The sequence below is a fragment of the Phaethon aethereus genome (genome assembly GCF_964289735.1).
Source record: "Phaethon aethereus genome assembly, chromosome: 12".
Lineage (NCBI taxonomy): Eukaryota > Metazoa > Chordata > Aves > Phaethontiformes > Phaethontidae > Phaethon > Phaethon aethereus.
The window spans coordinates 13,842,037-13,867,089 of record NC_138588.1 but is presented as its reverse complement, the minus strand read 5'-3'; the positions used below and the strand labels follow the sequence as shown (position 1 = coordinate 13,867,089).

At 39.5% G+C, this 25,053-nt stretch overlaps 1 protein-coding gene across 1 annotated transcript in view; it reads left to right on the top strand.

Annotated features, from left to right (window-relative positions):
- MYO5A (myosin VA) overlaps nt 1-25,053 on the top strand; it is a gene marked incomplete at both ends in the record, with an annotated part of 101,240 nt that overhangs the window by 59,737 nt on the left and 16,450 nt on the right. The window contains 15 exons of the mRNA XM_082005200.1: nt 1,325-1,408; nt 4,673-4,834; nt 6,851-6,948; nt 7,634-7,720; nt 7,819-7,927; nt 9,441-9,652; nt 10,598-10,754; nt 14,273-14,512; nt 15,036-15,284; nt 16,409-16,502; nt 17,194-17,342; nt 18,077-18,190; nt 20,342-20,485; nt 21,229-21,282; nt 21,984-22,211. Of these exons, the coding sequence (XP_081861326.1) occupies nt 1,325-1,408; nt 4,673-4,834; nt 6,851-6,948; nt 7,634-7,720; nt 7,819-7,927; nt 9,441-9,652; nt 10,598-10,754; nt 14,273-14,512; nt 15,036-15,284; nt 16,409-16,502; nt 17,194-17,342; nt 18,077-18,190; nt 20,342-20,485; nt 21,229-21,282; nt 21,984-22,211 (2,181 nt within the window). The remainder of the gene's footprint in view (nt 1-1,324; nt 1,409-4,672; nt 4,835-6,850; nt 6,949-7,633; nt 7,721-7,818; nt 7,928-9,440; nt 9,653-10,597; nt 10,755-14,272; nt 14,513-15,035; nt 15,285-16,408; nt 16,503-17,193; nt 17,343-18,076; nt 18,191-20,341; nt 20,486-21,228; nt 21,283-21,983; nt 22,212-25,053) is intronic.

Here is a 25,053-nt window from a genome sequence, read left to right as displayed (position 1 = left end):
GTAGAAGAGGGGTCCTGTTCCTGTTGCATTTAGTGTTACCTTAATGAAAGCAGCACAGACATCTCTAACTATTTAGATTAATGAGTTATTTGGTGGATGAGAGAACAGGAAGGGCTTAATTGATACTTGAAAACAAGGCTTTCCTATGCCTGGTCTGAGCAGTGAGGGGCCAAGGAAAGCTAAAAGTGGCTCCAAGCAGGTATTGGCAAAGCTCTAAGCTCTGATGCGCTGTGTGCTTACCTGAATGCATACGGACATCTTGAAGGGAAAAAAAAGTAGCTGTAGCTGGCAGGTTAGTAACCTCTGTGCGTTGTCTTCTCTGGGAGAAGGCAGAGGTTCTGCTGCCCTCTCCTGGCATTCTCTCCCGCAGTACGAACATTAATGGTACCCGAGGTACTGTTCAGAGTGGGCTTTCAGTTTGGAGAGACCTTGGGGAGATCCTCTGCCTTCTTCCCCCCTCGGAATTTTTTGAAATGTTTCTCAGCTTGGGATATAGTGTCTTTGTGTAAGCACCGAGAGTTGGCTGTGCCGAGAGGAAGAAGCAAATTGCTATAAGCGTCTGCTCTGTATTTTATAGTCTGGGCTTCTGCTCATACAAGATTGAAAAGTTAGCGTGAGACACTTCGAGGGTTAGCATGCTTATGTTAATTAATATCAAATTCTAAGGTACAGACTTTTGACAATAGTTTTTGGTTTTTGTTCAGCCTTGAATTAGGACAGTGAAATAAATGCTAGGTTTTTATCTGACACTCTGGCTGTTCTTTGGCCATGGTCCGGGAGACTTCATGGCCCTGTGATAAAGGATTATTATGTATTGTCACAACATTCAGACTTTTTTTGCTCCTGGTAAAAATAGTATTTCTGAGTACAAATTAGGCTTTTTCATAATAAGCTGCAGGCAGATCTACTTATTGCCTCTCAGCTGATGAGATGAGATATTTTGTTCTCAGTTGCATCTGAATTTCACACAATTTTGCAGCCTTGGTAACTTCACTGAAGGAGATGCTCAACACACATTTTGATTTTTTCACCTTTACATTAACCATTCAATCATGCTGTCTTACCACAAGCATCTCTCAGCAGTGAAATATAGCTGGTATAATGCAATAACAGTATTTATATGTTTTAATGTTTTACGTTTTACTGGAAAGCACTCTCTTTGAGGAAAATCTATATTTAACAAAGATGCCCTTGGGAGCTGATATTTTCAACATCCCCAAGCATTCTCTGGTTTAAATGTGAATGTTACAGCTGGTGAATTCTATGCAAAATATTCTTATTAAATACTTTTAATACTTACTTTTTTGTAAAATGATGTTTTCAGGTGGAATATCAATGTGAAGGCTTTTTGGAAAAGAATAAAGATACAGTTTATGAAGAACAAATTAAGGTCCTAAAATCAAGTAAGGTTAGTATAAGGATTTTTTTTTTTTCTTCCTTTGCAGTTATGAATCCTTGAACTAAAGGTCAAATACATTTTCTTATAAACCTAGGAAATGTTTCTCCCTTAGTACCATATCAACTGAAATTGAACATAGTTTGTGTTTTACTTGGCTATCTGTATGAATTTAGAAAGTCCTGTAACCTAATTTTGCTCCATGTGAGATCGATCTATATTTAGCCACTGATTTCACTGTTTGGGTTGTTTAGTTGTTTTGTTTTGTGGTTTTTTTTACTTTTCACAAAACTATGCTATATTTTCTGTAAAGGCATCGAGGATGTCTACTATTCTATAGTAGTATAAGAAGGCTTAGCAGTTAAGCCCTTAATTTTGTAATCTGAAAACAGAAGCTCTTGTTTCTGCCCTGACAATTGAGCAGAAAATTTCTGGAGGAGAGGCAATTTCTGTTCCAGAAGCAAAATGAGAGAGGAGTGAAATGTGTAGGCCCTAAGGACACGAACCAGAATTTACGGATTCTTGCTTTCTTGATATCTATGAAAGAAAGATAACATCAGAATTGAAAAATACTGCATGAAGGAATATTATAGAACAGGCCTTCAGTGGCATCGTCTGCTTTTTTTTAATGGCAAAAATGCTAGTTGTGCTCTTCTGAAATGTAAAGGCAATTAACTTGACATTGTGCTGCGATGGCTGTTGGGAATTTGCTAGCTTTAGTGGCCCAGGAAGCTGGGTATCAAGGACAGGCTATTTTAAATTGCGCTGTTCTATCAGGAAGACCAACATTTTTCTCTTCTGTTTCTATTCTGAGCAGATACATAAAGCTAAAGGATTAAAACATGTAGTATAATGAAATACTACAGCAGACTTTGCGCCGAGAGAAGTGTTGAAGGGGTGTGAGTGAAGCCAGCCGCTCTGTGTGTGGCATCCTCGGGGCGCGGGCAGGGGCCAGTGCCCGTCTGGCTCTGGCTGTGCCCCGGCGTGGCAGTGCGCAGTGCAGGGGTGCTCCGGGGGATGTACTCCAGTCAGTAAGGGACGATGCGGATGCAGCTGCCGTAAGAGCGTGGCAACAGCTCAGGCAGGCTCAGTAGGTTGAGTCAATTCAGTCTAAACACTAAGAAACAACGTGGTTTTCCCCAAGGGTAAATTTTACCAAAACCAGTGTTTAAAAAAAAAAAAAAAAAAAAAATCAACTGTGCAGAAAATAGATTTTCAAAAGAAGAATGTTTCATTTTTATTTTTCAGCAGGCTCTCTTTATTAGTAATTGTAGTGGGATTGCATTTCTGATTTTTTGTTGTTGTTGTTGCTGTTTTCGGTGTTTCCTGTGCACATTCAACAGAAGGTAATTCTAAATTGAATGCATCATCTGTCATCCTGCCCATGCCCACGCTCACATACAGCTCAAATGCTTCTTTGCTCTCCGAAGTGCATGACACATGCTGCTCTTGGCAGGCACTGTTGTGTTTAGCTATTCATTTTGGCCTTCTCTATAAATCCACCCACAGGACCTCTTTGAACTGGTTCAGTTTCCATGCATGTTTCATGAAAGCAATACAACAGTCCTCAAGCTTTTAAGCTTGCTACTGGCATGTTGTTAAAATCTTCTGTTGTGGCTCTGCGTTGAAAGTAATGGTCTGTAAGATTGTTAGCAGCATGTCTGTTAAGTTGCCTGAAAAAATTACAGGGAAAAAATGCTTGCTTGCTTGTTTTCTACCACGTGAATTATCTGTCCTTTGATCAGTGTTTTCCCTCTCTTTGAGCACTCCTAGTGCTCTGCAAAACAAAGAAAATTGATAAGATACTAAAAACCAAAACTGAACGAAAACATAAATGCCCCCACAATGTGATCATCTCGGCAATGCTCTTCTGTTGTTGACCTCTGCTGCTGAAGGCCATCCATTGCTCCTTTCTTCTGCATGCAGTAACTGAGGCAGTGTCTATGAAAATGGCACCTTTGAAATGCACTGTGCATACCGACTCACTCCATCTCTGACTGTGGGCAGCTGAATGAGGTGGTGGTGGCCCAATCATCCTGAACTCTTTGTCGAGTCAGTGGAAGGGACGGGCTAAATACCCCTCTGGAAGTGTCATTCTTCCGCTAACTACAGAGGTAATCTTAAGGAGATCGTGCTCCTACTCTAGCAGAGTCAGGTGAGATAAGGCTAAGGTTTGATACTCCATTTTGTAGTTCAGGAATTTAGGATACGTTTGTAGCATTCATAGCCATTATATTATGCTGGAATGCTGTGCTGGATGCTACTGAGGAACGTTTGATGCCTTCTGCTAGCCCATCTGGCACAACCACAGAGCACAAGTACCATTTTGTTGCGCAGCATGTTTCATTGGGTATCGTGCATGCTCACCAAGTTTTATAAGGCAAAACCAATTTTTTTATTTTTTAGGTTGTACTTAGCCCAAGCACTTTCTAGTACTGAGAATTGAATGCTCCTATCTCTTGGGAGAAAATGCACAGATGCTAGATAAAAGATTATTCATTGACAGGTAGAGAAGTTCAGATTTTCTTACTCTTGTAATACTTCTGAAGTGCTATAGTTGTCAGTAGAAAGACCTGGTGGTGTTATTTTTAGTTATAAGTTACTTCAAAGCAGCTATTATATATGGGTGTATTTTGTAGCCATTAGAGAAAGGGAACTGGAAGCCCTGAGTGATATTTGGAAAAATGTTCCTGGTTTTTATTCCACTCCCACTGGCCTGAGAGTAGATCTTTGGTCAGATAAATTTGGCTAATGTTTTTTTTGAGTTGATGGTTCCTCTTTTAAGTGGATTATTTCAATTTAGAGTGATAAAGCAGGAATATTCTTAGTTGCCTGCTGGGTTATTCAGTGTCCTAGATATTTCTCAACCACAAAGGAGAAAGAGTCTGATACACCACTGGAATACGAGAGGACCTTGTTGTTTCCTTCTTAGATCAAAGCAGCCATATATAATTGCAGTTGGTACTTATGAAGCTGCTGTCAGTATCTAACAGTTTCACATGGAAGCCATTGCTCGCTCTATGAAAAAAACTCAAATCAGAATTTTATCTTCAGAAGGAGACTCACTGATCAAACCCACAAAATTTTTGGTGCTAAATCATAGCCCACTCAGTATACTACTGGCTTGAATGCTTTTTTGCATTTGTCCCCATGTGGAGTTCAACAAGAACTCAGTGCTTACAAAAACTAAGCCTGGATTCTAAGTACCTTAAGCACAAATGGGTGCAATCACTTGCTGGATTCTTACCCTCTGTATTTTTTCTGCTGTTATACCAGTTTAAACTGCTACCAGAGTTATTCCAGGATGAGGAGAAGGTCCTCAGTCCCACGTCAGCAACCCCTTCAGGGCGTGTGCCTTTGTCTCGAACGGCTGTAAAACCAGCCAAGGCCAGGCCAGGTCAAGCCAGCAAGGAGCATAAGAAAACTGTGGGACATCAGGTGAGTTTGAAGCAGCAGCTCTATTAAATAATCTCTCTCTCTACCTCCCTCTGTCTCATAGGTCCCAAGGTGTGCTGGTGCTTCTTGGGATCCCTTGTGATTTTGAGACAGGTGCAGCTGATTATGACTTACAGTTTGCAGAAAATATATCCTAACTGCTAATACATTTTGAGCCACAACTTCGGGGACCTCAGTTTTTATTGTGGTGCCAAAACCAAAACTCAAGTCTTTTCAAAATGGATTTAACATGCTGGATGCTGAGAAGCTTAGAAAATCTTACACTGGGGCTTTTTGATCGTGTGCCATGTTGTCTGACTCAAATCAAAAGCAGGAGTTCAGTCCATAGAACACTTGGTTCCAGTTATTAATGGCTTAAACATAAAATACCTATGTGTATGTGCCAGAATTAAATTAGAAGTATGCAGATCAGTATGGCTGGAGAACTCACTTCTTTGTTACTTTCCACTCAGCAGATTTAACAGGTGTTTTATCAAGATGGTTATGTCCCCAGTCAGCGCTTTATATATGACAGAGTGTCCCTCAGACTATGTATAGGAGCCAAAGGGACCTTTTTTGACAGTTTAGTACTCATTTTTTATCTACTTGCCAACCTGTACCACTTTGCTAGTGAGTAGTGGCATTCTTTTGCCTGGGGCTTCCAGAGGGTCTGTCTGGATAACTCTTTTTATGTTACTGTAGGACAGCCTGGAACATAAATTAGCTCCAGCGAGTGTAAGGTCTTTGTATCAGTGTCGCCTGCCAATTCTGGAAGATGAACCAGCCGCATCTCTCTGGTGCTCAGAGTTCTGATAAAATCACCAAAAAATGCCTGGACTTTGTCCACTGCCTTGGGTGGTTGTCGATACCCTAACGAAGATGTTAGCACAGTGTCTGTGCAGTGTCATGAGCTAGTCACACTGCTTAAGTGAGAATCAAGGAATTCGGAGAATGTTTGATGTGGATATTTGTAATTTCTCTATAACCTTCCCCAAGCAGGCTATGTCAAACTATGGGTGGGAATAAGTGGTTATTCATGCTACTGTACAGAATGCGAATCTGCTTGGCATGTGTTCATGGTACAGGCTGCAAATTCCAATCTTCTGCAATTCATGCAGGAGAATCCCTGCCCAGTTATCTTTTCAATTTGAACTTCAATTCTGATTTTGCAAACAGACAGTATCCTGAGGCTGGTAGAGGCTGAACAGTTTTGTTGTCAGACTGAAACAATGAGTTGAAGTGTTAGGGGTACTCTCATACTACTCCTATCAATCAACCACATACATTCATTTATAAATTTTAAAGAAAGCTAATACAAAAGTGCTTTTTACCATGTACTCTGTAGAAATAGAGGCTGGCTTAAAATCATGAGCTCAACAGAAAGAGGGAGATATATCCCAATACTTCTAAAACATCTAAGACATGTTTTCATTGTTTTCTTTACCTATTGGGGTATTCTGTGGTTAGAAGGATATACTGCAGTATGTTAGATATTTGTGGTCTTGATACTTTTTTAAAAGTGAACCTCCTTAAAACTCTTGGATATTGGACTTGTTGTTTTCAGTAGGTCTGACATAGGGTTGAGTAGAGCTGAAGAAATTGATACTTTTTTTTTACCACTCAATTTTAAATTTGATTTAAAATTTATTTAAAATTAAGTGGCTATTTAGTAATATGCCATGAGGTTTAGTCATGAAGAGATGGATTAGATGAAGATTAGGGTAGACGAGACAGTCAAATCTGAAAATAACTCAGCCTATCCTGTGGTTTTCTAATTTCTCACATTCTGGTATGGGAGTTTTACTCCTGTAAAGCCTAACATTCAGAAGTCTCTCTGCAACATAATTCACCCAAAGATGGTACCTGAAACTAAAATCTATTGCCATAACAAAAACAAGATGGTGTTTATTTTTACAAATAAACAAATATCCGTAGGTCCACTTCCTGAGATTATCTCAAGCATTACTGGGCTTATTGAGGCTATTCCCTGATATTTTTCCCTTTTCCTTTTTCAAAAAGTTTCGAAACTCTCTCCATCTGCTGATGGAAACCCTGAACGCTACAACTCCACACTACGTGCGCTGTATTAAGCCTAACGACTTCAAGTTTCCGTTCACGTAAGCTGGTTCACGTATGGTTTGTGTAGCATGTGCATGGGAGGGAATTGCCCAAGGCCTCGGAGGATCAAGGTTCTGCTAAACCTTGCTGGCTCAGGAGTGATGTGTCTCCTTTCTCTTGTTATGCACTCGCTGTTCCTGTGTACGTGTACTTAGAGCAGGAGATGTGTTGTGATGAATAGAGGGAGAAATACTTCCTGATGCTTTTTTTTGGTTTATGGTGATACATGGAAAAAAACCCCCAGCATTTTCATTGCTAGCTGCTGTAAATGTGACTGGCAGTTTGTGCTCCTTGAGTTCATTTGACATTTGCTGGAATTTGCTTTTGCAGATTCCAGCATCTTATTCCTTACCTTTTTTTCATATATGAACTTGCTTAGAGCTTTTCTCAAACATCTGCTTGAAATCTGGGCACACAGAGACTCCCATGGCTATTAGTAGGCCAGAGGGAAGCAGCACAGGATGAGCAGATTGCAGCAGCTGACGGGCTTGGGCAGTTCCCCTGTCAGGCTGTCCTCTGTTACCGCTGAGTCGCAGAAGCACTAGCTGGACTTGTTAACCATCCATCACATCCCACCCCTGCTCCCCCTCCGTGCCACTCCTGCCCTGCGTGTGCGCAGGGCCACGCATTCCATGTAATGCAAAACTAGCCCCACACCCACAGGCTCTTTTTATTCCTATGTAGGTTCGATGAAAAGCGGGCCGTGCAGCAGCTGAGAGCTTGTGGTGTCCTGGAGACCATCCGAATCAGTGCAGCTGGCTTCCCTTCCAGGTGTGTTTGCCACTTTTTAGATTGCTTTCAGCTTCAATTCTTCTTTTTAAGAGAATTATTCATTGTTGGGACTGACACTGTCTCTGTTTTTGGGACAGGTGGACATACCAAGAATTCTTCAGCCGTTACCGTGTTCTGATGAAGCAGAGAGATGTCCTTAGTGACCGAAAGCAGACATGTAAAAATGTCCTGGAGAAGCTGATTCTGGTACTAGACTTAGTGCTGAGAGCATTTGGAATCTGAAGGAGTAAAGACAGCATCCCTTAGTCCCTCGTAGCCACACTGCTTTAGTACTTCTACAAAGTACTAAACCACCAATATTAGCACAGGAACTGTAGAATTTCCCAATGTATCACAGGAAAGGAAGACTGTGTTTTTAAGCGTGGGTGGGTTGAGAGTGAGCCTTACCTTGCCTCTATTAGCATTAGGATGTTAATGCATCCTAATAAGGATGTATTAACACACCTTAAGTGAGGTATAGTTATCTGGAGGTTTTCTAATGTGGAGGTGTATATGTTTGTGTCTTTCACACTGCTCCTCCTAGCTCTTATGCTGGCCACCTTTTTCACTCCTTTCATCCTCATGATATTGTCTCTCTGCTTAGCACCGTGGCTGTCCTTATACCTCAGCAGCCTCTTGCTTTGCCTCCTACCTCCAGTTGCGGGCCTACATTCCCAGGCTATGCCATCCGCACCACCAGTGTTGCACCTGAACTGATGTGTTTTTTGGAATATCTTAACGACTGATGAACAGCGGAGTGCAGGCAGGCTCCAAAGAGACTGTTCCAGCCAGTTCTCAGTAGAAGGTGGTTAACTGAGACTTACTCAGAAGTATCAGTTAGGGAGAGAAAGAGAAAAAGTTTATTGAAGATATAAAAGCAACAAAGCTTACCTTGCTGAAGTGCAATGCCAATGTTAGCAGGTTTATGGAAACAAAAAAACCTACACAGTGCAGGCAGGTTGGGGCTCAGCTTTTCAAATTCTGTGTCATTGGGTGGACCTAACTAAAATCTTTTGGTTTATATGCATGTATCTGTATTTATAGTGTTAATGTGTAGTGTTAAATGTATCCTAAGCTGTAGCTCTTTGACTGCTGTTCCTTTTAACTTAACATCAAACAGTCAACAAAATTAATTTCTTTCAGTGTACCTTTGTATATTTGCATTTTTTCCCTCCAAGGAGTACTACAGCCTATAGACATAGAATATTATTCTCTTTCTGGTTTAATTCTGAAATTTCAGATGTGTTTGAGCAGCAGTGAGATGCTTTGTTCTGGCTTAGTCCTGATGCAGTAAACGACGCATAAATGTTTGAAGCCCCAGCTGTTTTTTTTTGTACTGCGTAATATGGTTGAAGATGGACCGTTCAGAGGGGTCATCTACAATTCAAGCAGGAAACTGTACATTGCCTGTATTGCTTTCATCATCTGGGCCCCTTCGTCACCTCCACATCTCTTACAATCTTTATGGCATTCTTGTCTCAGCAAAAATCTCACATTACTTCTTTAGGCCATGCTTGTGGCCTTATTATATTAATTTGTTAACAGAATCATATAGAGAAAATACTCTTCTCCACTACTTAATCTAAGTCTAGGTTTACGTGAAATATTACATAATTTTACCTCTTTACTAACTGTACTTTCATTTAGCCCTTCGAGCCTTTTTTTTTAATCCACTAACATTTAATACTGTAACTGATCCTCTTTTTACCTCTGAAAATAGGACAAGGATAAGTACCAGTTTGGGAAGACAAAAATATTTTTCCGGGCTGGTCAAGTAGCCTATCTGGAAAAAATAAGGGCAGATAAGTTGAGAGCTGCCTGTATCCGCATCCAAAAGACAATCCGAGGCTGGCTGATGCGAAAGAAGTACGTGCGTATGAGGAAGGCTGCCATCACCATTCAGAGATATGTCAGAGGGTACCAAGCACGATGGTAAGCAATGCTCGTGGGAAAACCCACACTAGCCTCAATTCAGATCCCTTTAAGTAGGACATTTAAATGTGATACATTTGTTCTCTCCTTCCTACACTGGCTGAGAGGAAATGATTTTCCAGGGAAATGAAGGAAATTGAATATAATGAGTGTGTCTGTCCTGCCTGTTTATGACCTTCCTTGAGAGGACAGTAGCATGCTGGCTGTATGATGCTTAGGACAGTATGTCGTTAGTGGGAGCAGAGTACAAGTAGTACTAGGAGGTATCTTGCAGGTGAGGTAAAGCAGGACTCTTGGCTGAGTCCTTATTGCCCAGTTTCCATGTGCCCTCCCAGCTGGGTCAGTCTGTCCTGCTGGAGAAGCCATTCCTCATCCAGGGTACAGCTGTAAAGGAGATAACCAGAGTCATTTGTTTGGATTGACTTCAGAGGGATGGCCATGGATGGGCCAGAGGAAAGGGTAGGAATGCAGGTGGTATTGTTCAAAGACAAGGTGGTTATGAAGACTGTAAGAATCAACCTTTGGAAAGAGGCTTATGTCAAGATGTTTTGTAATTCTTGCTGAGAGGACAAGTAAACATTTTCTACAGTTTGAGGTTAAGAGAAGAGACCTGGTAGGTGGCATCGTGGAAATGCTTTAAAGCTGGAGAAAAGGCGATGAGAAATTAAGATGAGTTTATTTTGTCAGTTCTATAGCACAGCTCTCAGAGGAAGTGAAAACGTCTCCCTGTAAAACCTTACAAGGCTTCTGTTAATTTGTCAGTCTGCTGTACTGCCGTACAGTAGAATAGCAAGTAAATACGCTGTATCACTGGCAACATTAGGAAGAAACTGAAGTAGAAAACGTAGCTCTTGAGAAAGCGGGTAAAATTACAAGATGTAAAAAAATATAGTATTCAGGCTCTGGAAAATAATTACAAGTATTATTTGTAATCTTCTTGCTTAGCTATGCCAAGTTCCTGTGGAGAACACGGGCTGCCATCACTATTCAGAAGTTCCAGCGCATGTATGTGGTCCACAAACGATACCAATGCATGCGAGCTGCTACTATTGCTCTTCAGGCTCTCTTAAGAGGTTACATGGCCAGATGCAAGTACCAAATGGTAAGAAATCGTAATGTTTTACTTCTTCACTCTAGCTTTATTTCCACATACCTTCGGGACAAAGCTTTTCTGTTGTGTCCCCTTGGGAATCTGAATAGTTCATGTGTGTGCTGTTACGCATAATGCGCAAACAAAATATCACAGCATGGATTGAAGACAGCACCTGGAAATTAGAAAGACCTGATACTGCAATCAATGAAGTTGTCATTTTAGTGATATTCACTTTGTCATCTAATACGGATGTACCTGGACTTTTAGTGCAGTCAGTGGAGAATCTAACAGGGATTTACAGCATTTCTCTTGAGAAAACGTCTTCATTTGTTACATAGAATGTCGAGGCACTTACAATAAATACTGAAAATGGCCTTGTGTGAATGTGCCTCCATGAGTCCAAATCGGTATTGCTCACGTCAGTATACATATCTGATGCACTACTATTCCTATGCCATCCCTAATTTCAGTGATTCTGAAATGGCTGATTGAATATATTGAAGGAGATTAATGTTAGTGTAGAGATACCCACAAAAATAGGAGATTAAAACTAAAGGGGGGTGGGTGGGTGTTGTTTTTTTAATATACCGATGTTGGGGGCTCTTTGGAGAGAAATTGATATAACACTGTCCTAGTGATAGTGATAATATTTTCCTCATTATGCTTGATAAAAAATAAAAGCTCTATTGAGAGATTAGAATTTGCTTTTCAGTGGTTACAGGGCTGGAAACAGAATTATGATTCATATGATTGGACTACAAAATGCCAACATGTTTTATGGCACTTTTGTCTACATGAATTGTTTTAACTAGGCTCAAAAGTCAGCCTGTATTTCACTGAAAAGTTAGCCAAAAGAGTTATATTTTTTTCCCAAGCAGCATATAACCAAAAGCCAACTAGTGCTTGTTCCATGTGTTTCTCTTCTATATTTGAAGTTTCTGCATACTTTTAATTTGTATTAAAGTTGCCTGCACAGTCACATGTGAATGTGTCTAAATTAGTGTTTTAATATACACTAACCAGAAACTTTGAAAACAATTAATCCTTGATAAGAATTTCTAAGTAGTAAGATCCCTGTGCTTGACTTGGCTGTTCTTTTGTGCAGGTATCGACTTGCCTTTTCATTGGAATTCTTAGCATTTTCATTATTACAAACCACATTTTATGTTGTGAGATTATGTAAGATACATTTTTAACAATGATCTGACAGATGTGACAAAGTGAGACATGGGTCACAGCAATATGTGGACTAAAAGACATCCTTAGGAAAATGGGAGACGATTCTGTAGCCTGAAGTTAGTCGCGTGAGTGATAGACACTGCATCTGTCCTGTAGCACAGGGTTTTATAATCCTGTTGTATTCCCTCTTAACAGAGATGGTGGATTTCTGGAGAGATCCCTGTAACGGGTGGTCAGACTTGCCTGTCAGGGAGTATCCCCCTCGAGCAGCGAATTGTTTACCGCAGTAAAACGCAGTGTGCTGTGTATATGTTGTCCTCTAAAGGTGGAATTTTATTAAAGCTGAGATACAGGGATGGCCAGAGAGAGAAGCACAGGCTCTGCATACCATGGGGAGGAAAACACGGTTGTTCCGAAGTTCATGATACCTGCAAATGAGTGAAACCGAAAGGCTGCCCTATGACAGCATGCTGGGCTGAGCTGTGACTCTAATATACAGTACGCTTGTTGTTCGTTAGGATTGTGAAAGGTACCTGTTGTTGTTGTTAGAAGAGAGGGCATGTGTTGCAGTCACATGACTAATACAAGGAATTTAAAATGGTTGAATCATCTATCTCGCACATCCTGGCGAAAGCTTTGGCCCGAGACACTGCAGTGTGCTTCTCAGCTTAACAAGGAGTTTAGTTCCTCCACAGCTTTTGCAAAAGCTTTTCTCGTAAATTAAGTAACTTCTCTGCTACTCTTACCTTATGTTGGAGTGGTCTGTTGCCTCACTGGATTGCATGAGTGTGAGAATTCACTGGCAGATGAGGACCATCCCTGCACGATGGAGGTATTTTATGGGACTTGTTGCTTTCAAACTTGAGGTGAAAATTCTGTTGAAAGCTAGTTGTATTCGAGCTGCTCGGGCACACACAGGTAACCTGAAGGACTATTCCAGGAAACGTGTAAGGAGGAGGCAGGAATGCTAACTGCATGACATGCAGTCAGAAGGACTTTGGCTTTTGACCTTGCTGTACTGTTGAGAGCACTATTTCCTTACCTCAGTGTGCTATTTAACCAAGTGCTGGTATGTCAAGTCTCTTTTTTTTGCTTTTCAGAAATAAATGCTAAGGGGGAAAGTTTATGTATCTTATAATCTTGCCACTTTGCCGGTGAACCTTTTAAATTCATTGATCTGGAAATGCAACACTTCTAACACATTTGAGTTCATTTGCTAAGAAGTATAAAAGAAAATAAAATTGTTGTTACCCTACTAGTTTGTCTTATCTGCTTTGTGGTAAATTAGTGTAAGAATGTGAACTGCATAGGATCTTTAAACTATCAAATCCAAGAAGTAACATAAAATCTTAAATAGTTTTGTTCTTTAGAATAAACTGTTTAATCTGCAGAAGCTTTATGAAGTGAACTCTAGAGTTCTCAGAGTCCTGGAAGCCTTGTGGGTTTGGGCCTCTCCAAGCATAGCTGTGGTCTGCTGGAATTCAGGTGCTCCAGACCTGGGGTATCTGTGATTGAATCAGTGGGTGAAGGATCCAAAAACAAGTGGTATACTCTTCCTAGTGGAAGCCTCTGGCTAACACACTGATGAAGGTTGCTGGCATTCTTCACTGCTTTTCATTAAAAATTATTTTTGAAAATTGTTTTTTGGTTTTTTTTCATACCTCAAAGCTATGGTTGAAATGTCTGTCATGAAGTAAGTTAGATTTATTATAATATATAATTAGTCATTACAATAAATGGAGATTTTTTGACGCTGGCGTGTCAAAAAAGGAAAACTGACTGGAACTTGTAGTTTGGTTAGCTAGACTATGGCTGCTGTTTTTAACAGCTGCTACAGTTTACTCTAGGTTCTAGTGTGTACTACCTGCACTGCATATCAAGTGTGGTAATTTTACACTTTGTATTGATGAATCCTATGCAGCATATGTTAATGATTCTAAGATGTTTCAAGATAAAAGATGCAGGGGAAAAAAAAAAAAAGGACTGTATTTGTAATCTTGCCAACAGGTACCATGTATTTTTGTAATTAGCTTGGATCTGACGTCAACACAAAGGAATGCCTCGTTCTTCAGTGTACCTCCAGTTCTTTCTTTCCATGTTTTCCCTTCTGGTTCCTTTTCATTTTATTCCCTGTCATCTTCCTTATTCCTGTTGTCTTTTCCTGTTCTTTTTTTCTTAAATTAATTCCATATTCACTTCTTGTTACTCTTCACCAGAAGTTTCTCTTTTCAGGCTAAGGTGTCTCTATGTGTACACCATGTTTACACCTCTCATTATGGAGTCTGTTTAACTGAGCAGGTGTAGTTGGCAACTCTAATACCCCTTGTGGTGTTTTTTCTTAACTGTAGATGCTTCGGGAGCACAAGTCTATTATTATTCAGAAACATGTAAGAGGTTGGCTGGCTCGAGTGCACTACTGTAGGACCTTGAAGGCAATTGTTTACTTGCAATGCTGTTACCGGCGCATGATGGCCAAGAGGGAGCTGAAGAAACTGAAGATAGAGGCCCGGTCTGTAGAACGCTACAAGAAGCTTCACATTGGCTTGGAGAACAAGATCATGCAACTACAGCGAAAAATTGATGAGCAGGTAAAATGTCTCTGGCCTCAGGGAAAATATTTAGAAATCTTGTATTACCTTTCTTAGTAGCACCGTCAGCTTTCACAGAAAAATGCACTGAATTTGCATTGTAAGGTATCAGTTCTCTCTTCTGCTGAAGAACATTGACAGAAGAGAAAGGGACGCGACAGCAGAACTGGAACAGTAAAGTGTCAGTTTGTGTGTCTCAGCAGCACTGAGAGAAAACATCTACTCCCTTAACGTCTGTATTTCATTTGAAGCACGTCAGTGTTCAAATGGGGGAAGGTGAGGTGATCATGTGTGATGTGTGTGGGCTCCCCGTCTGATTTTAATTTAGGATGTTAATGTGCAGGCTTAGAGACTGAACTGTTCTGTCACCTTGTTAAGCAATTCTCCAAAAACAGACTGAAACTTTTTGGAAATGGGGAAGCTGCTCTTTTGCTCCCATGTCTGGGTATATTCTATAGGGAAATAGAAGGCTCCCTTAAACCAGAACTTCTCCAACAGCTGCTATGTGTTGTGTTTTGCAAAGAACAAAGAGTACAAATCTCTGCTGGAGAAGCTGAGCAACCTGGAGATCACGTACAGTACGGAGACAGAAAAGCTGCGGAGTGATGTGGAAAGGCTTCGGATGAGTGAGGAGGAGGCTAAGAACGCAACCAACCGTGTCCTCAGCCTTCAGGAGGAGATTGCCAAGCTCCGGAAGGAGCTGCACCAAACTCAGTCTGAGAAGAAGACCATTGAGGAATGGGCAGACAAATACAAACATGAAACTGAGCAGGCAAGTATGCAGTCTCAGATGCATGAGAAGATTTATAGGGGCTTGGTTTCCACTCAGGTTTTGCCCAGGCTTAACTGCTTCACTTGTGTGGCTGATATTTTTACAGTATTTTTAAGCAATGTTGTACCTGTACAATCCTAACCAGGCTTGATACCTAAATAACTACACCTATGGTAGAATAATATACTAAATCTATATACTGTATGTAAATTTATGTATTCAGTCTATTCAGATCTTGATATGGAAAGTATTTGCAAATCCAAATACTTAAGCTTCCTCAATTAGTTAGAGGTAGTGAATTCATAAAAAGAAATAATTTTACCTACCTAGAGAATGTAATCGCATAGATATCAGAAATCTGTCCAATACACAGTATTCAAAGGTACCTACTTTCATCCTACCTAATTTAAACAATTAGCCTACTAAACACATGTATGTATGCACAGTCTAGTTCAACAGGTTTTGACTGACCCCTTATCTTTGCTTTAACCATGAACATATCAAACAGGTTGTTTCCTGTCAAGATTACTTGCTGATAACAGTGCAAGTTTTGAATATTGAAAGAACCATTCCGTCATTATGTGATGCTGCAGTGATACATTTCAAGATCAGATAAACATAAGGAAAAATATTAATTGATTAAGCAAAAGGAATGTGTAGTAACCATAATCAGAGACAAATGAGTAACTGGCAAACCTTTGCATGGTTAAAGTGGTACAACTTTTGGGCAGAGGCAAGATGTTAGATTATGGTGTTACCCAACGCAATGGAATATACAACAGAACTACCAAATTTGTTCCTGTTTTAGGAACATTTCTGTTTTAAGGAATAAATTATGCCTTTGGGACTTTACTGAAAAATACTATGGCACAGTGGAATGGTTCAAGGCAGTTTTGGCATCTGATCAGAAATGGGAGTGCAGAACATAAAGAGGAATCTGTAGTGGGTCATATTTAAGTCATGTAATTTAGGAAATGAAGGTGTCATTAACTTAGTTCACTGATTTCATTCTCTGAGGAAAACTTTTAAGTATTTGAACTTTTACAACAAGGATGTAGTTTCTGTTAGAGCTACTGATGAAAGATGAACTGCATTCTGAGTCAGATATTTTATCATCTGTGTAGCTGGTGTCGGAGCTGAAAGAGCAGAACACATTACTGAAAACAGAAAAGGAGGAGCTGAACCGCCGCATCCATGACCAGGCGAGGGAAATAACAGGTTGGCTCTGTTCTCTTCACTCAGGTTTTCTACTTCATGCTACCTTGTAAGGCATCATTCTACTGCATAGACTGGGCTAATTTGCCTTAGTTTACATTCCTTTTTAGCTTAATAGTTTCATTTCTTTGTTTTAAGAACTCACGTGCATCAAAACTATTTACTATTTGAGTTTCTGTGAAGTCCTAAGGATTTGGGGTCTTTTTGCTGAGGGTGACTGTTACAAAGCATTTTACTTTTAAAAAGAAGGCTCTGATATTTAATACAGTTAATCTACTGCAGCTCTTCTGAATAGCATAACTCTGGATGCAAAGGCTGTGATGGAGGCAGCTGCAATGAGGAGGGTCAGTGTGCTTGAGGCGTAAAGCATCTCACATTTTACTTTTTACATAACACAGCACTGGGCTAGTGCCCCTTCTTCCTCCCTCCTGGAATTACTAATGCAAGGTATTAGCAGAATAACTAACTTGACTGGTGAACCCCTCTGTGGTTACCACAATAATGCTTTGGTCCTTCATATATTCGGCTTAATGTTTGCCTGCAGAAGCATGAATACCACACACCAGCTTGAAACAGCAGACTGTTTCACCATCTGTGTTCCTGGTGCAGACACATGCCTGTACCTCCAGGATGGGTGCGCTGCATGGTAGGTAGAACTGGAGTTCTCACTTTGGATTCCTGTTCTCTGTGGCAGAGACGATGGAAAAGAAGCTAGTGGAGGAAACAAAACAGCTAGAGCTAGATCTGAATGATGAACGGTTACGGTACCAGAACCTGCTGAATGAGTTCAGCCGTTTAGAGGAGCGGTATGATGATCTCAAGGATGAAATGAACTTAATGGTGGTAAGTGGCTAAACATCTGAGAAATCAAAAGCTGTTCACAAATGTATTTAGGCAGAATCTAATGGTATAAGTTAGTAACTGCTTCTGCTGTCAGCTGTGTGGTGGTGACCTATACCTGAAAAGATAATTTGTCCTTTTAAAAATTGATCAATTAGATTAGCTCAGCCAAATACATTTAAAATGTGGTTGATTTTTTTAGATTTTGTTTTTATTTTCGTGTTTGCGAAGAAGGCTAAATTTCTGCTGTGACTTTACTAGTGATACTGCATGTGCCGTGTGCCCTTATTTTGCCCCAAAGCTGTTCCCATGTGCTAGGGTTGTTTGTACCATGCTCATCCAGTGTTAAATTTTAAGTAGGAATTCTAAGAATATTTTATGTGGCAGGAAGAAAAAATATTCCTCAGTATAGTGTATGTCTAGGAAGTTAGAGAATTGCTGCCTGTGCTTCCTGTAAACGGAGCTTTTCTTTCCCACAAAATGCTGTGGTGTTGCTTGATTCTGCTTTCTGCAGCAAAACTTGATGGTGTAGGATCTGACCTGTCTCCATGGATTTGATTGTGTACTACATCTCATAGGCTTTAGGTGGCATGAGACACCAGAATCAAAAATCTTTTCTTATAAATTTTCATAGCTGTGAAATAACACCAAATATTGCAAGCTAAATTATAGGTTGTAAAGAGACAGTCACAGCAAAAACCATATAGTGGTATTGATTTGTTTCATTTGCACTCCAGAACATCCCCAAGCCTGGACACAAAAGAACGGATTCAACTCACAGTAGCAATGAATCTGAATATACTTTTAGCTCTGAGATCACAGAAGCAGAAGACTTACCAGTGAGGATGGAGGTAATGTTAAAAAAAACCCACAACTTTTCATTGATCAATGGTTGAACTTACTCCAGTCTCTTTTTTTCCTACGTGCTTGTGAACACCATATCCTTCTACTGAGATACCTAATGCTTCAATCCACCTTTTACATCTTTTTTATGTTTTGAAAACAGCTCGTTCTCTAGTTAGTTGTGGTCCTATATAAAAAGAATTTAAAGTATGCTTTGAATTCTTCTGTATTACAGTAAACATAGACTATATGCTGGGCCATCCAGTTGATTTGCATCTATAAAACATTTGCTTGCCAGTGTTTGTAAGCACAATCACTTTTTCAGCACAAAGTGGGAATTCAGAAAACCAGTAAGACTTCCTGAGAAGTTGGTATACTGTATATTGAAGGATTAAAAGTGGGAAGTTCTCTGTTAGGGCTGAGAACCTCATGTTGATTCATTTTTCCTCTATTTCTTAGAGATGAAAAAAACTCCGAGAATGTACTATCCCTTTGCATATGCAGTGATACAAATCCCAGGCTATTTAAAAATTTTCAGAAGGATGACTCTCTTGATTCAGCTAATGAATAGTAATAATGAATAATTTGTGGCATACCTCCAAGCCATTCTTAGTATTTTCCAAGAGAAGTCCCCCTTTTGGCCCCTCCCAAAGAAGCGGGACTGCTAACACAGCAGAGAGCAGTCGGGGTGGTGGTCTGACTGTCCTTGGGAGTTTGCAGATGCAAAGCTTTTTCTGTGCATTCTAGAGATCTTCTTAACTGTGAGCCATTGCACAGCTCACTCCATTTGCCCTCTGTCTAGGTTAGTTATCTCCACAGGTGCTTTTTACAGGCTGTCATTACTGTTTTTGAGAGCCTCTGCAGAAAATTATTTTCTACTACGGATGCAAATACCCTGACACATTGATGCTGGCATATACTCTATGTGGACTCTTTCATAATTTGCCTTCCCACTTACATTTTTCACCTTGCATAATTGTTTCAGGAAGATGCTCCAACCTTCCTGGATAACCAGGAAAAGGACAGTGCAACAACAACTACAATCTGTGATTGGATTTCACATCTGAGTCAAATGTCATCTTTTCCTTTGGCTAACAGACTTACTGCATTGCTGTTCTAGAGCCAGTTTTGGTTTTTAGAATACAAATGAAAAAAATTAACTCACACAGGAGTGTGAGTAAATGCAGCACTGAGAAGATTAAATCTCTATTTGTTTAACTCCTTAAGATTTACAACTTCAGTTTGACTCTAGACTAACAGTATACATTTAATGATACAAAACCACATTAAAAAATAGGGTCCATCTCAATACAAACCAGTAAAGCCAGAAAACTCAGTGTCTCTCTTCTTTTTCCTGAGCTGTTGGTGTGGTTTAGGACTCTTCGCCTCAACAGTAAAAGGAGATGAAGTGGAAATGGCTGTGCTTGCTTGTCTGCTACAGTCATTAATGTTAATTTTCTCATATCTTTTTATACTTCAAAATTTTACGGTGCACTTCATAGTAAATGCTTTGATCTTCGTGCTATATAAACTACAAAATGGGTGATGGACAATTTCTGATGCACCTTCAGATTACAAATGCTGGTCCTTGCCCAGCAAATAGTGAGAAAACTGGTGGATTAGGCCCAGAACAGGCTGTATAATTAGAATAATAAAAGAAAAAGACATAAAATATATCTTCTGGAACCTACTTATGTCACATCCCAATAAATTAACCTCTAAATCTACAGTCAGCAGGGAGATTTGTCTGTAACTGAAGAACTTACTGTAGAAACAATTTAAAACTATTAAAAAAAAAAAAAGAGCACTTCTATTTACAGTTCTTTCCAGGTGAGTCTAACCACAGACTTTTTTTTCTCCTTCCCCCCTCCAAACAAGTAAGAATGAAAGGTATGCTTAATTATAGACCTCCTGTTGCTAGGTAGTGTTTAGTCCTTTCTTTTGCTAGGCTTTAGGCTTAGATATGTTTTATACTAGTAGAGCCTTTTCTAAAATAGCTGTGAAGTATTTTAGATGCCAGTAGTCAACTCTCAGAATCAAGTAACATTTCTATGTTCCTCTCTTTCCCCAATCTGTTTCCCATCTTTACTCACTGTAGTGCTTCCTTGTGATGTGGAAGGGGAGTACTTCTTGACTTGCTTCTGTTTTCTCTAAAGCAGGAACCAAGTGAGAAAAAGGCACCATTGGATATGTCTCTGTTCCTCAAGCTGCAGAAACGGGTTACAGAACTGGAGCAAGAAAAGCAATCCCTGCAGGATGAGCTGGACAGAAAGGAAGAACAGGCTCTCCGTGCTAAAGCTAAGGTGGACTCCTTCTAGCTGATCAAATGCTGATGCCAGAGTATCCCTGCTTGTGAAATAGTGGCTGTGTGAATGCTGACTTGCTTCTACTAAATCCTAATCTTCCTCTAGTACTTGCTTTATTTAACGACAAGTTTTATGCCTGGTGCTTAGAACTAGGGACTGCTTATTTAGTTTTCCAAGGTCCTTGAGATCCTCTGACTGAAGTTAGCAGGAACAAAAAGTCCTTGGGAAAAAAAAAAAGGCTGATTTATAGAAATTCTACTTAGATGATGGGGAGGATGAGTAATTCTTCATTTTAGGCAGAGTGAGAAGTGTTTCAACAAGAATGCAGAGCCAAAGCACTGGGGTTAGACATGATTTGATTTGAAATTCTCTGATTTGGTCTCCTTAAGTACTTATAAAATATATGAAACCAGTTTTGGCAATTGTTTCTTATTACCCTTCCACCAGTGAATTTCTTGAGCATCCTGGCATTCATCCTGCTCTGTTTCATTACTAGTGACAGTACTGTGATTTGTACATGATTTTATTTATATTAACCAATTATGTGACATAAATTCATAAGTAAATGAAAGGAGACAATGCCAATATTCAAACTAACGCGCTCAGCAGTACCAGAATGAGTGTTTCCCAGTTTTACAGGAAAATAATTTCAACTCCTTTTCCTTTTCTTGCCTCAATTAAAGTAAAGAATAGAAAGGATTGGATTTTTATTTTTCACACTTGTCTGTATTCTTTCATAGGAGGAGGAAAGGCCTCCAATAAGAGGTGCAGAGTTGGAGTATGAGTCACTCAAGGTAATTCTAAAAAGAAGGTTTCTGTTATTTTCTAGAGATAATATTGCCACCAATTGTATGTGCTGGCATAGAAAATTACATCAGCACTCCTGTTTCAGAATATTAGCTGGAGAAACTAGAAGAAAAATTCCCCAGCGATCATTTTATTGTAGAATTGTCCTTCTTGAGGTGTAGAATGTGTGGCTGGAGCTGCAGAACAAAAAGATCCCCTAAAACAGTGAGCGTTCTCTTCTGAAACACTTAGTACAGCTTGCAGGTTATTTCAGCAAACATACAGTGATAACGGTAGCCCTCTTTTCCAAACACATTATTTTAATTAATGTATGCCTTAGACCAATAAAACTAAAAATATTTCCTCATATCACTGAATGATGCAGAATCTTCTTAGCCTGCTAACCATTATTCGTTGTGAACTTTAATTTCTTTTGTAAGAGGACAAAAAAGATTGGTAATTTTTTTCTCATAAAATCTGTACGATTCATGTATATGTGTTCTGATTTTGCACTTGAGACAAAAGGTTAGCTCTATTGTGAAATCCTCCCAGGCACTATTCACCATAGTCAAGAGACCAGGGACATGGGAGAGATTGATTTGTTGCAGTTACTCATCGTTTTTACCATTTCTATCCATAGTTTTGTACCTGTGGTTTATAGGCACATTGGAGTGCTGCTGGGTGACGGAATTGTCCCTATTTCTTGCAGCGTCAAGAACTTGAATCTGAGAATAAAAAACTGAAGAATGAGTTGAATGAGCTGCAGAAGGCCCTCACAGAAACGCGATCTCCAGAGGTAACTGCTCCTGGTGCCCCTGCATATAGAGTCCTCTTGGATCAGCTAACTTCAGTAAGTGAAGAGCTTGAAGTACGCAAGGAAGAAGTCCTCATCCTGAGGTCTCAGCTTGTTAGCCAGAAAGAGGCTATTCAACCCAAGGTAAATAATAGTCAGCAGATGCACTGTGTATAAAGTTACATTGCATCACTGACGTGCTTTATTTAATTTAACAGCGTGTTTGAAAAGGCAGAATAAAATGGGCTAGGTTTCACAGAATCGTTAAGGTTGGAAAAGACCTTTAAGATCATCAAGTCCGATCATCAACCCAACACCACCATGCCCACTAAACCATGTCCTGAAGTGCCACGTCTACACGTTTTTTGAACACCTCCAGTGATGGTGACTCCACCACCTCCCTGGGCAGCCTGTTCCAATGTTTGACCACTTCCTCTGTAAAGAAATTTTTCCTAATATCCAATCTAAACCTCCCCTGGCGCAACTTGAGGCCATTTCCTCTCGTCCTATCACTAGTTACTTGGGAGAAGAGACCAGCACCCACCTCGCCACAACCCCCTTTCAGGTAGTTGTAGAGAGCGATAAGGTCTCCCCTCAGCCTCCTCTTCTCCAGACTAAAAGCCTTTCTAAGTGTCATCCATTAATCCATTGTTAGTGCACAAATTGCAGCAGTCTGAATAGGGAGATTCTATTAATAAACCAATTTGGGGTTTGTCTACCTGCATTCATGTAAAGACATTGTACTAATCACACCAGGCTGGCCGATTCCAATGGTCTGGCCAGGATCTCCTCGGGCTCCTTTAACAATGCAGCAATAATTTGCATTTGGAGCAGTATTATTTCTCTACTGGGTATGTAGTTTGACCAGAAAATTTATGATAGTTCTCAGGAATTCTTTTTAATTAGTAGTTCAGTAGGAGGTACAAGGAACAATTTCTTCTAGATCTATGTGGGGTCATAGATGATTGCAAATAAATAACATTTCATAAAGATGACCTATGAAGACATATAAATTCCATATTATTGCCTGATAGATGCTATGTGGTTTTGTTGAGAAGAGTAGATTACAACTGCTGAAATGTATATCTTCTAAAAGACTCTAATTCTGATAAGACACTTAGGGAGCTAATAGCTTTGAAAATAAGTCATTCAACCTGGAAAAAAAAATCACATAAATCCATGAACTAGTAATTTCCATTGAACTGAGCTATCTAGTGTTTCATAACCGCAGCAGGGAATGAACAGATATGTCATCTTTCCTTTGCAACCGCTAAGCTGTGTTTTATTTGTCCTAAATAAATTGAAAATCTGTGATGCATGATGCTGTACATATCTTATTTTAAATGACTAATTATAAAGAAAACAAAACTCATTTTTCTGCAATATTTAGAACATTGTAAATAAATACTTGAATAGTAAATACTTGAATAACTTACTCTCAGCAATGGTGAGATACAAGTGTTGTTTTTACAGCAGTTATGAGTATGAGGGAAATATGAAGGTGACCTGTGGGATGGCTAACAGCCAATTTGCAGATTGCTTCTGCTTCTTAGGTTGAACAGCTGCAGCACAGACAGATTCTTTTCTATAATGATATGTTTTTCTTCTTTTTTGCCTACCAATTTGATTGCCAGGAGGATAAGGTACACATTTTCTTCTACAGTTATAAACCAGAACTCATAAATGCTAAAAAACTCCTCAACAATACTCGAGCTGTCACCTCCTTGCCTCTCATAAGTAACCTACATGTATTTGAAGTTGTTCTTGTACTTTACTTTGCTGTTATTGAAAAACCTTTCCCATTACCCTATGTCCCCTGCATCCCCATTTTCCTGCTCCACGCAAGAGAACAAGCTACTTCAAAACAAATAGATTTAACAATTTTGAACTGTTGGTTTATGGTAACCTGAACACGAATGATTCAGAAATTGGTCTAGTCAGCTCAGTCAATGTATCTTACTGAGTGTGTTAGAAGAGTAAGAGCGGCATTGTGATTCAGGAGTCAGGTCTCTGTTAACTTGCAAAATCCATAAATTTCAACCTAAAAAGTCTGGTGTGAAGAACTGCTTTATAGTGTTTGTTATCCTCATGATGCAACAAACATTCAGCTTGCATGGTGCAATCTGTAGATATTAGATAGGTATTGCTGAATGTTTGATTGGAAAATGTACACATTTTGAACACATAGTATTTAGGACTGTGAGAAACTGAACGGGCTCTAAATGAAGGTTGTTAATTCAAATATTACTGCTACAGCAGGCAGTGTATTCATGAAGATAAAAGAGTAATTAGCATTTCTTTCCATCAGCACAAAAATAGTAAATATGTTCAGGCTGCTGAAGCTTGATAGATTGGCAGGTGAGATACAGCAGTTTTACTGTGTAATAAAATAATAGCAGAAAAATCACAAAGATCTCATAAGGATGTTGGGAATAATTCTTTGAGGAGCTTCTGTATTTTGTTGGTTTTCTTATTAGGTAACACGAATCGTACTAGGCATAGCGACCTCGGCTCCAAAATTTGTGTTCACAAAGCTGTTACTGTAAATACTTTGCAAAATTTTATTCAGGAAAATAGCATTTGATTGTTTTGAAAGTAAAAAAAAAAAAAAAAGTCAGACTTACATCTCTCATGTTCATTAGAGTCCTGTGGTTCCACTGTAATTATCCACAGCAGTGACTCAGATCAGACTGGCTGAGGTGACTGTAAACATCTGTTAAGTATTTCAAGTTTTACTGAAGAAGAAGCAAAAGTGCCACAGCAAGCATTTAAAACCGAAGCAAAATGGTATCATGATTATATCTAACTCAAAAAATCTCAGGCCCTCGTAAATTATTTCCTGCTTTGCCAGAGTACTTGAAACACATGAAGTGAGGAATGGACCTTATATATGAGATTTGAAAGACTATATGTAGTGCTGTGTTTAAGAAATATTAATAGAATGAAGCATGCAAAATTATGCTTCTTCAGTTTCAGTATTAGCAGC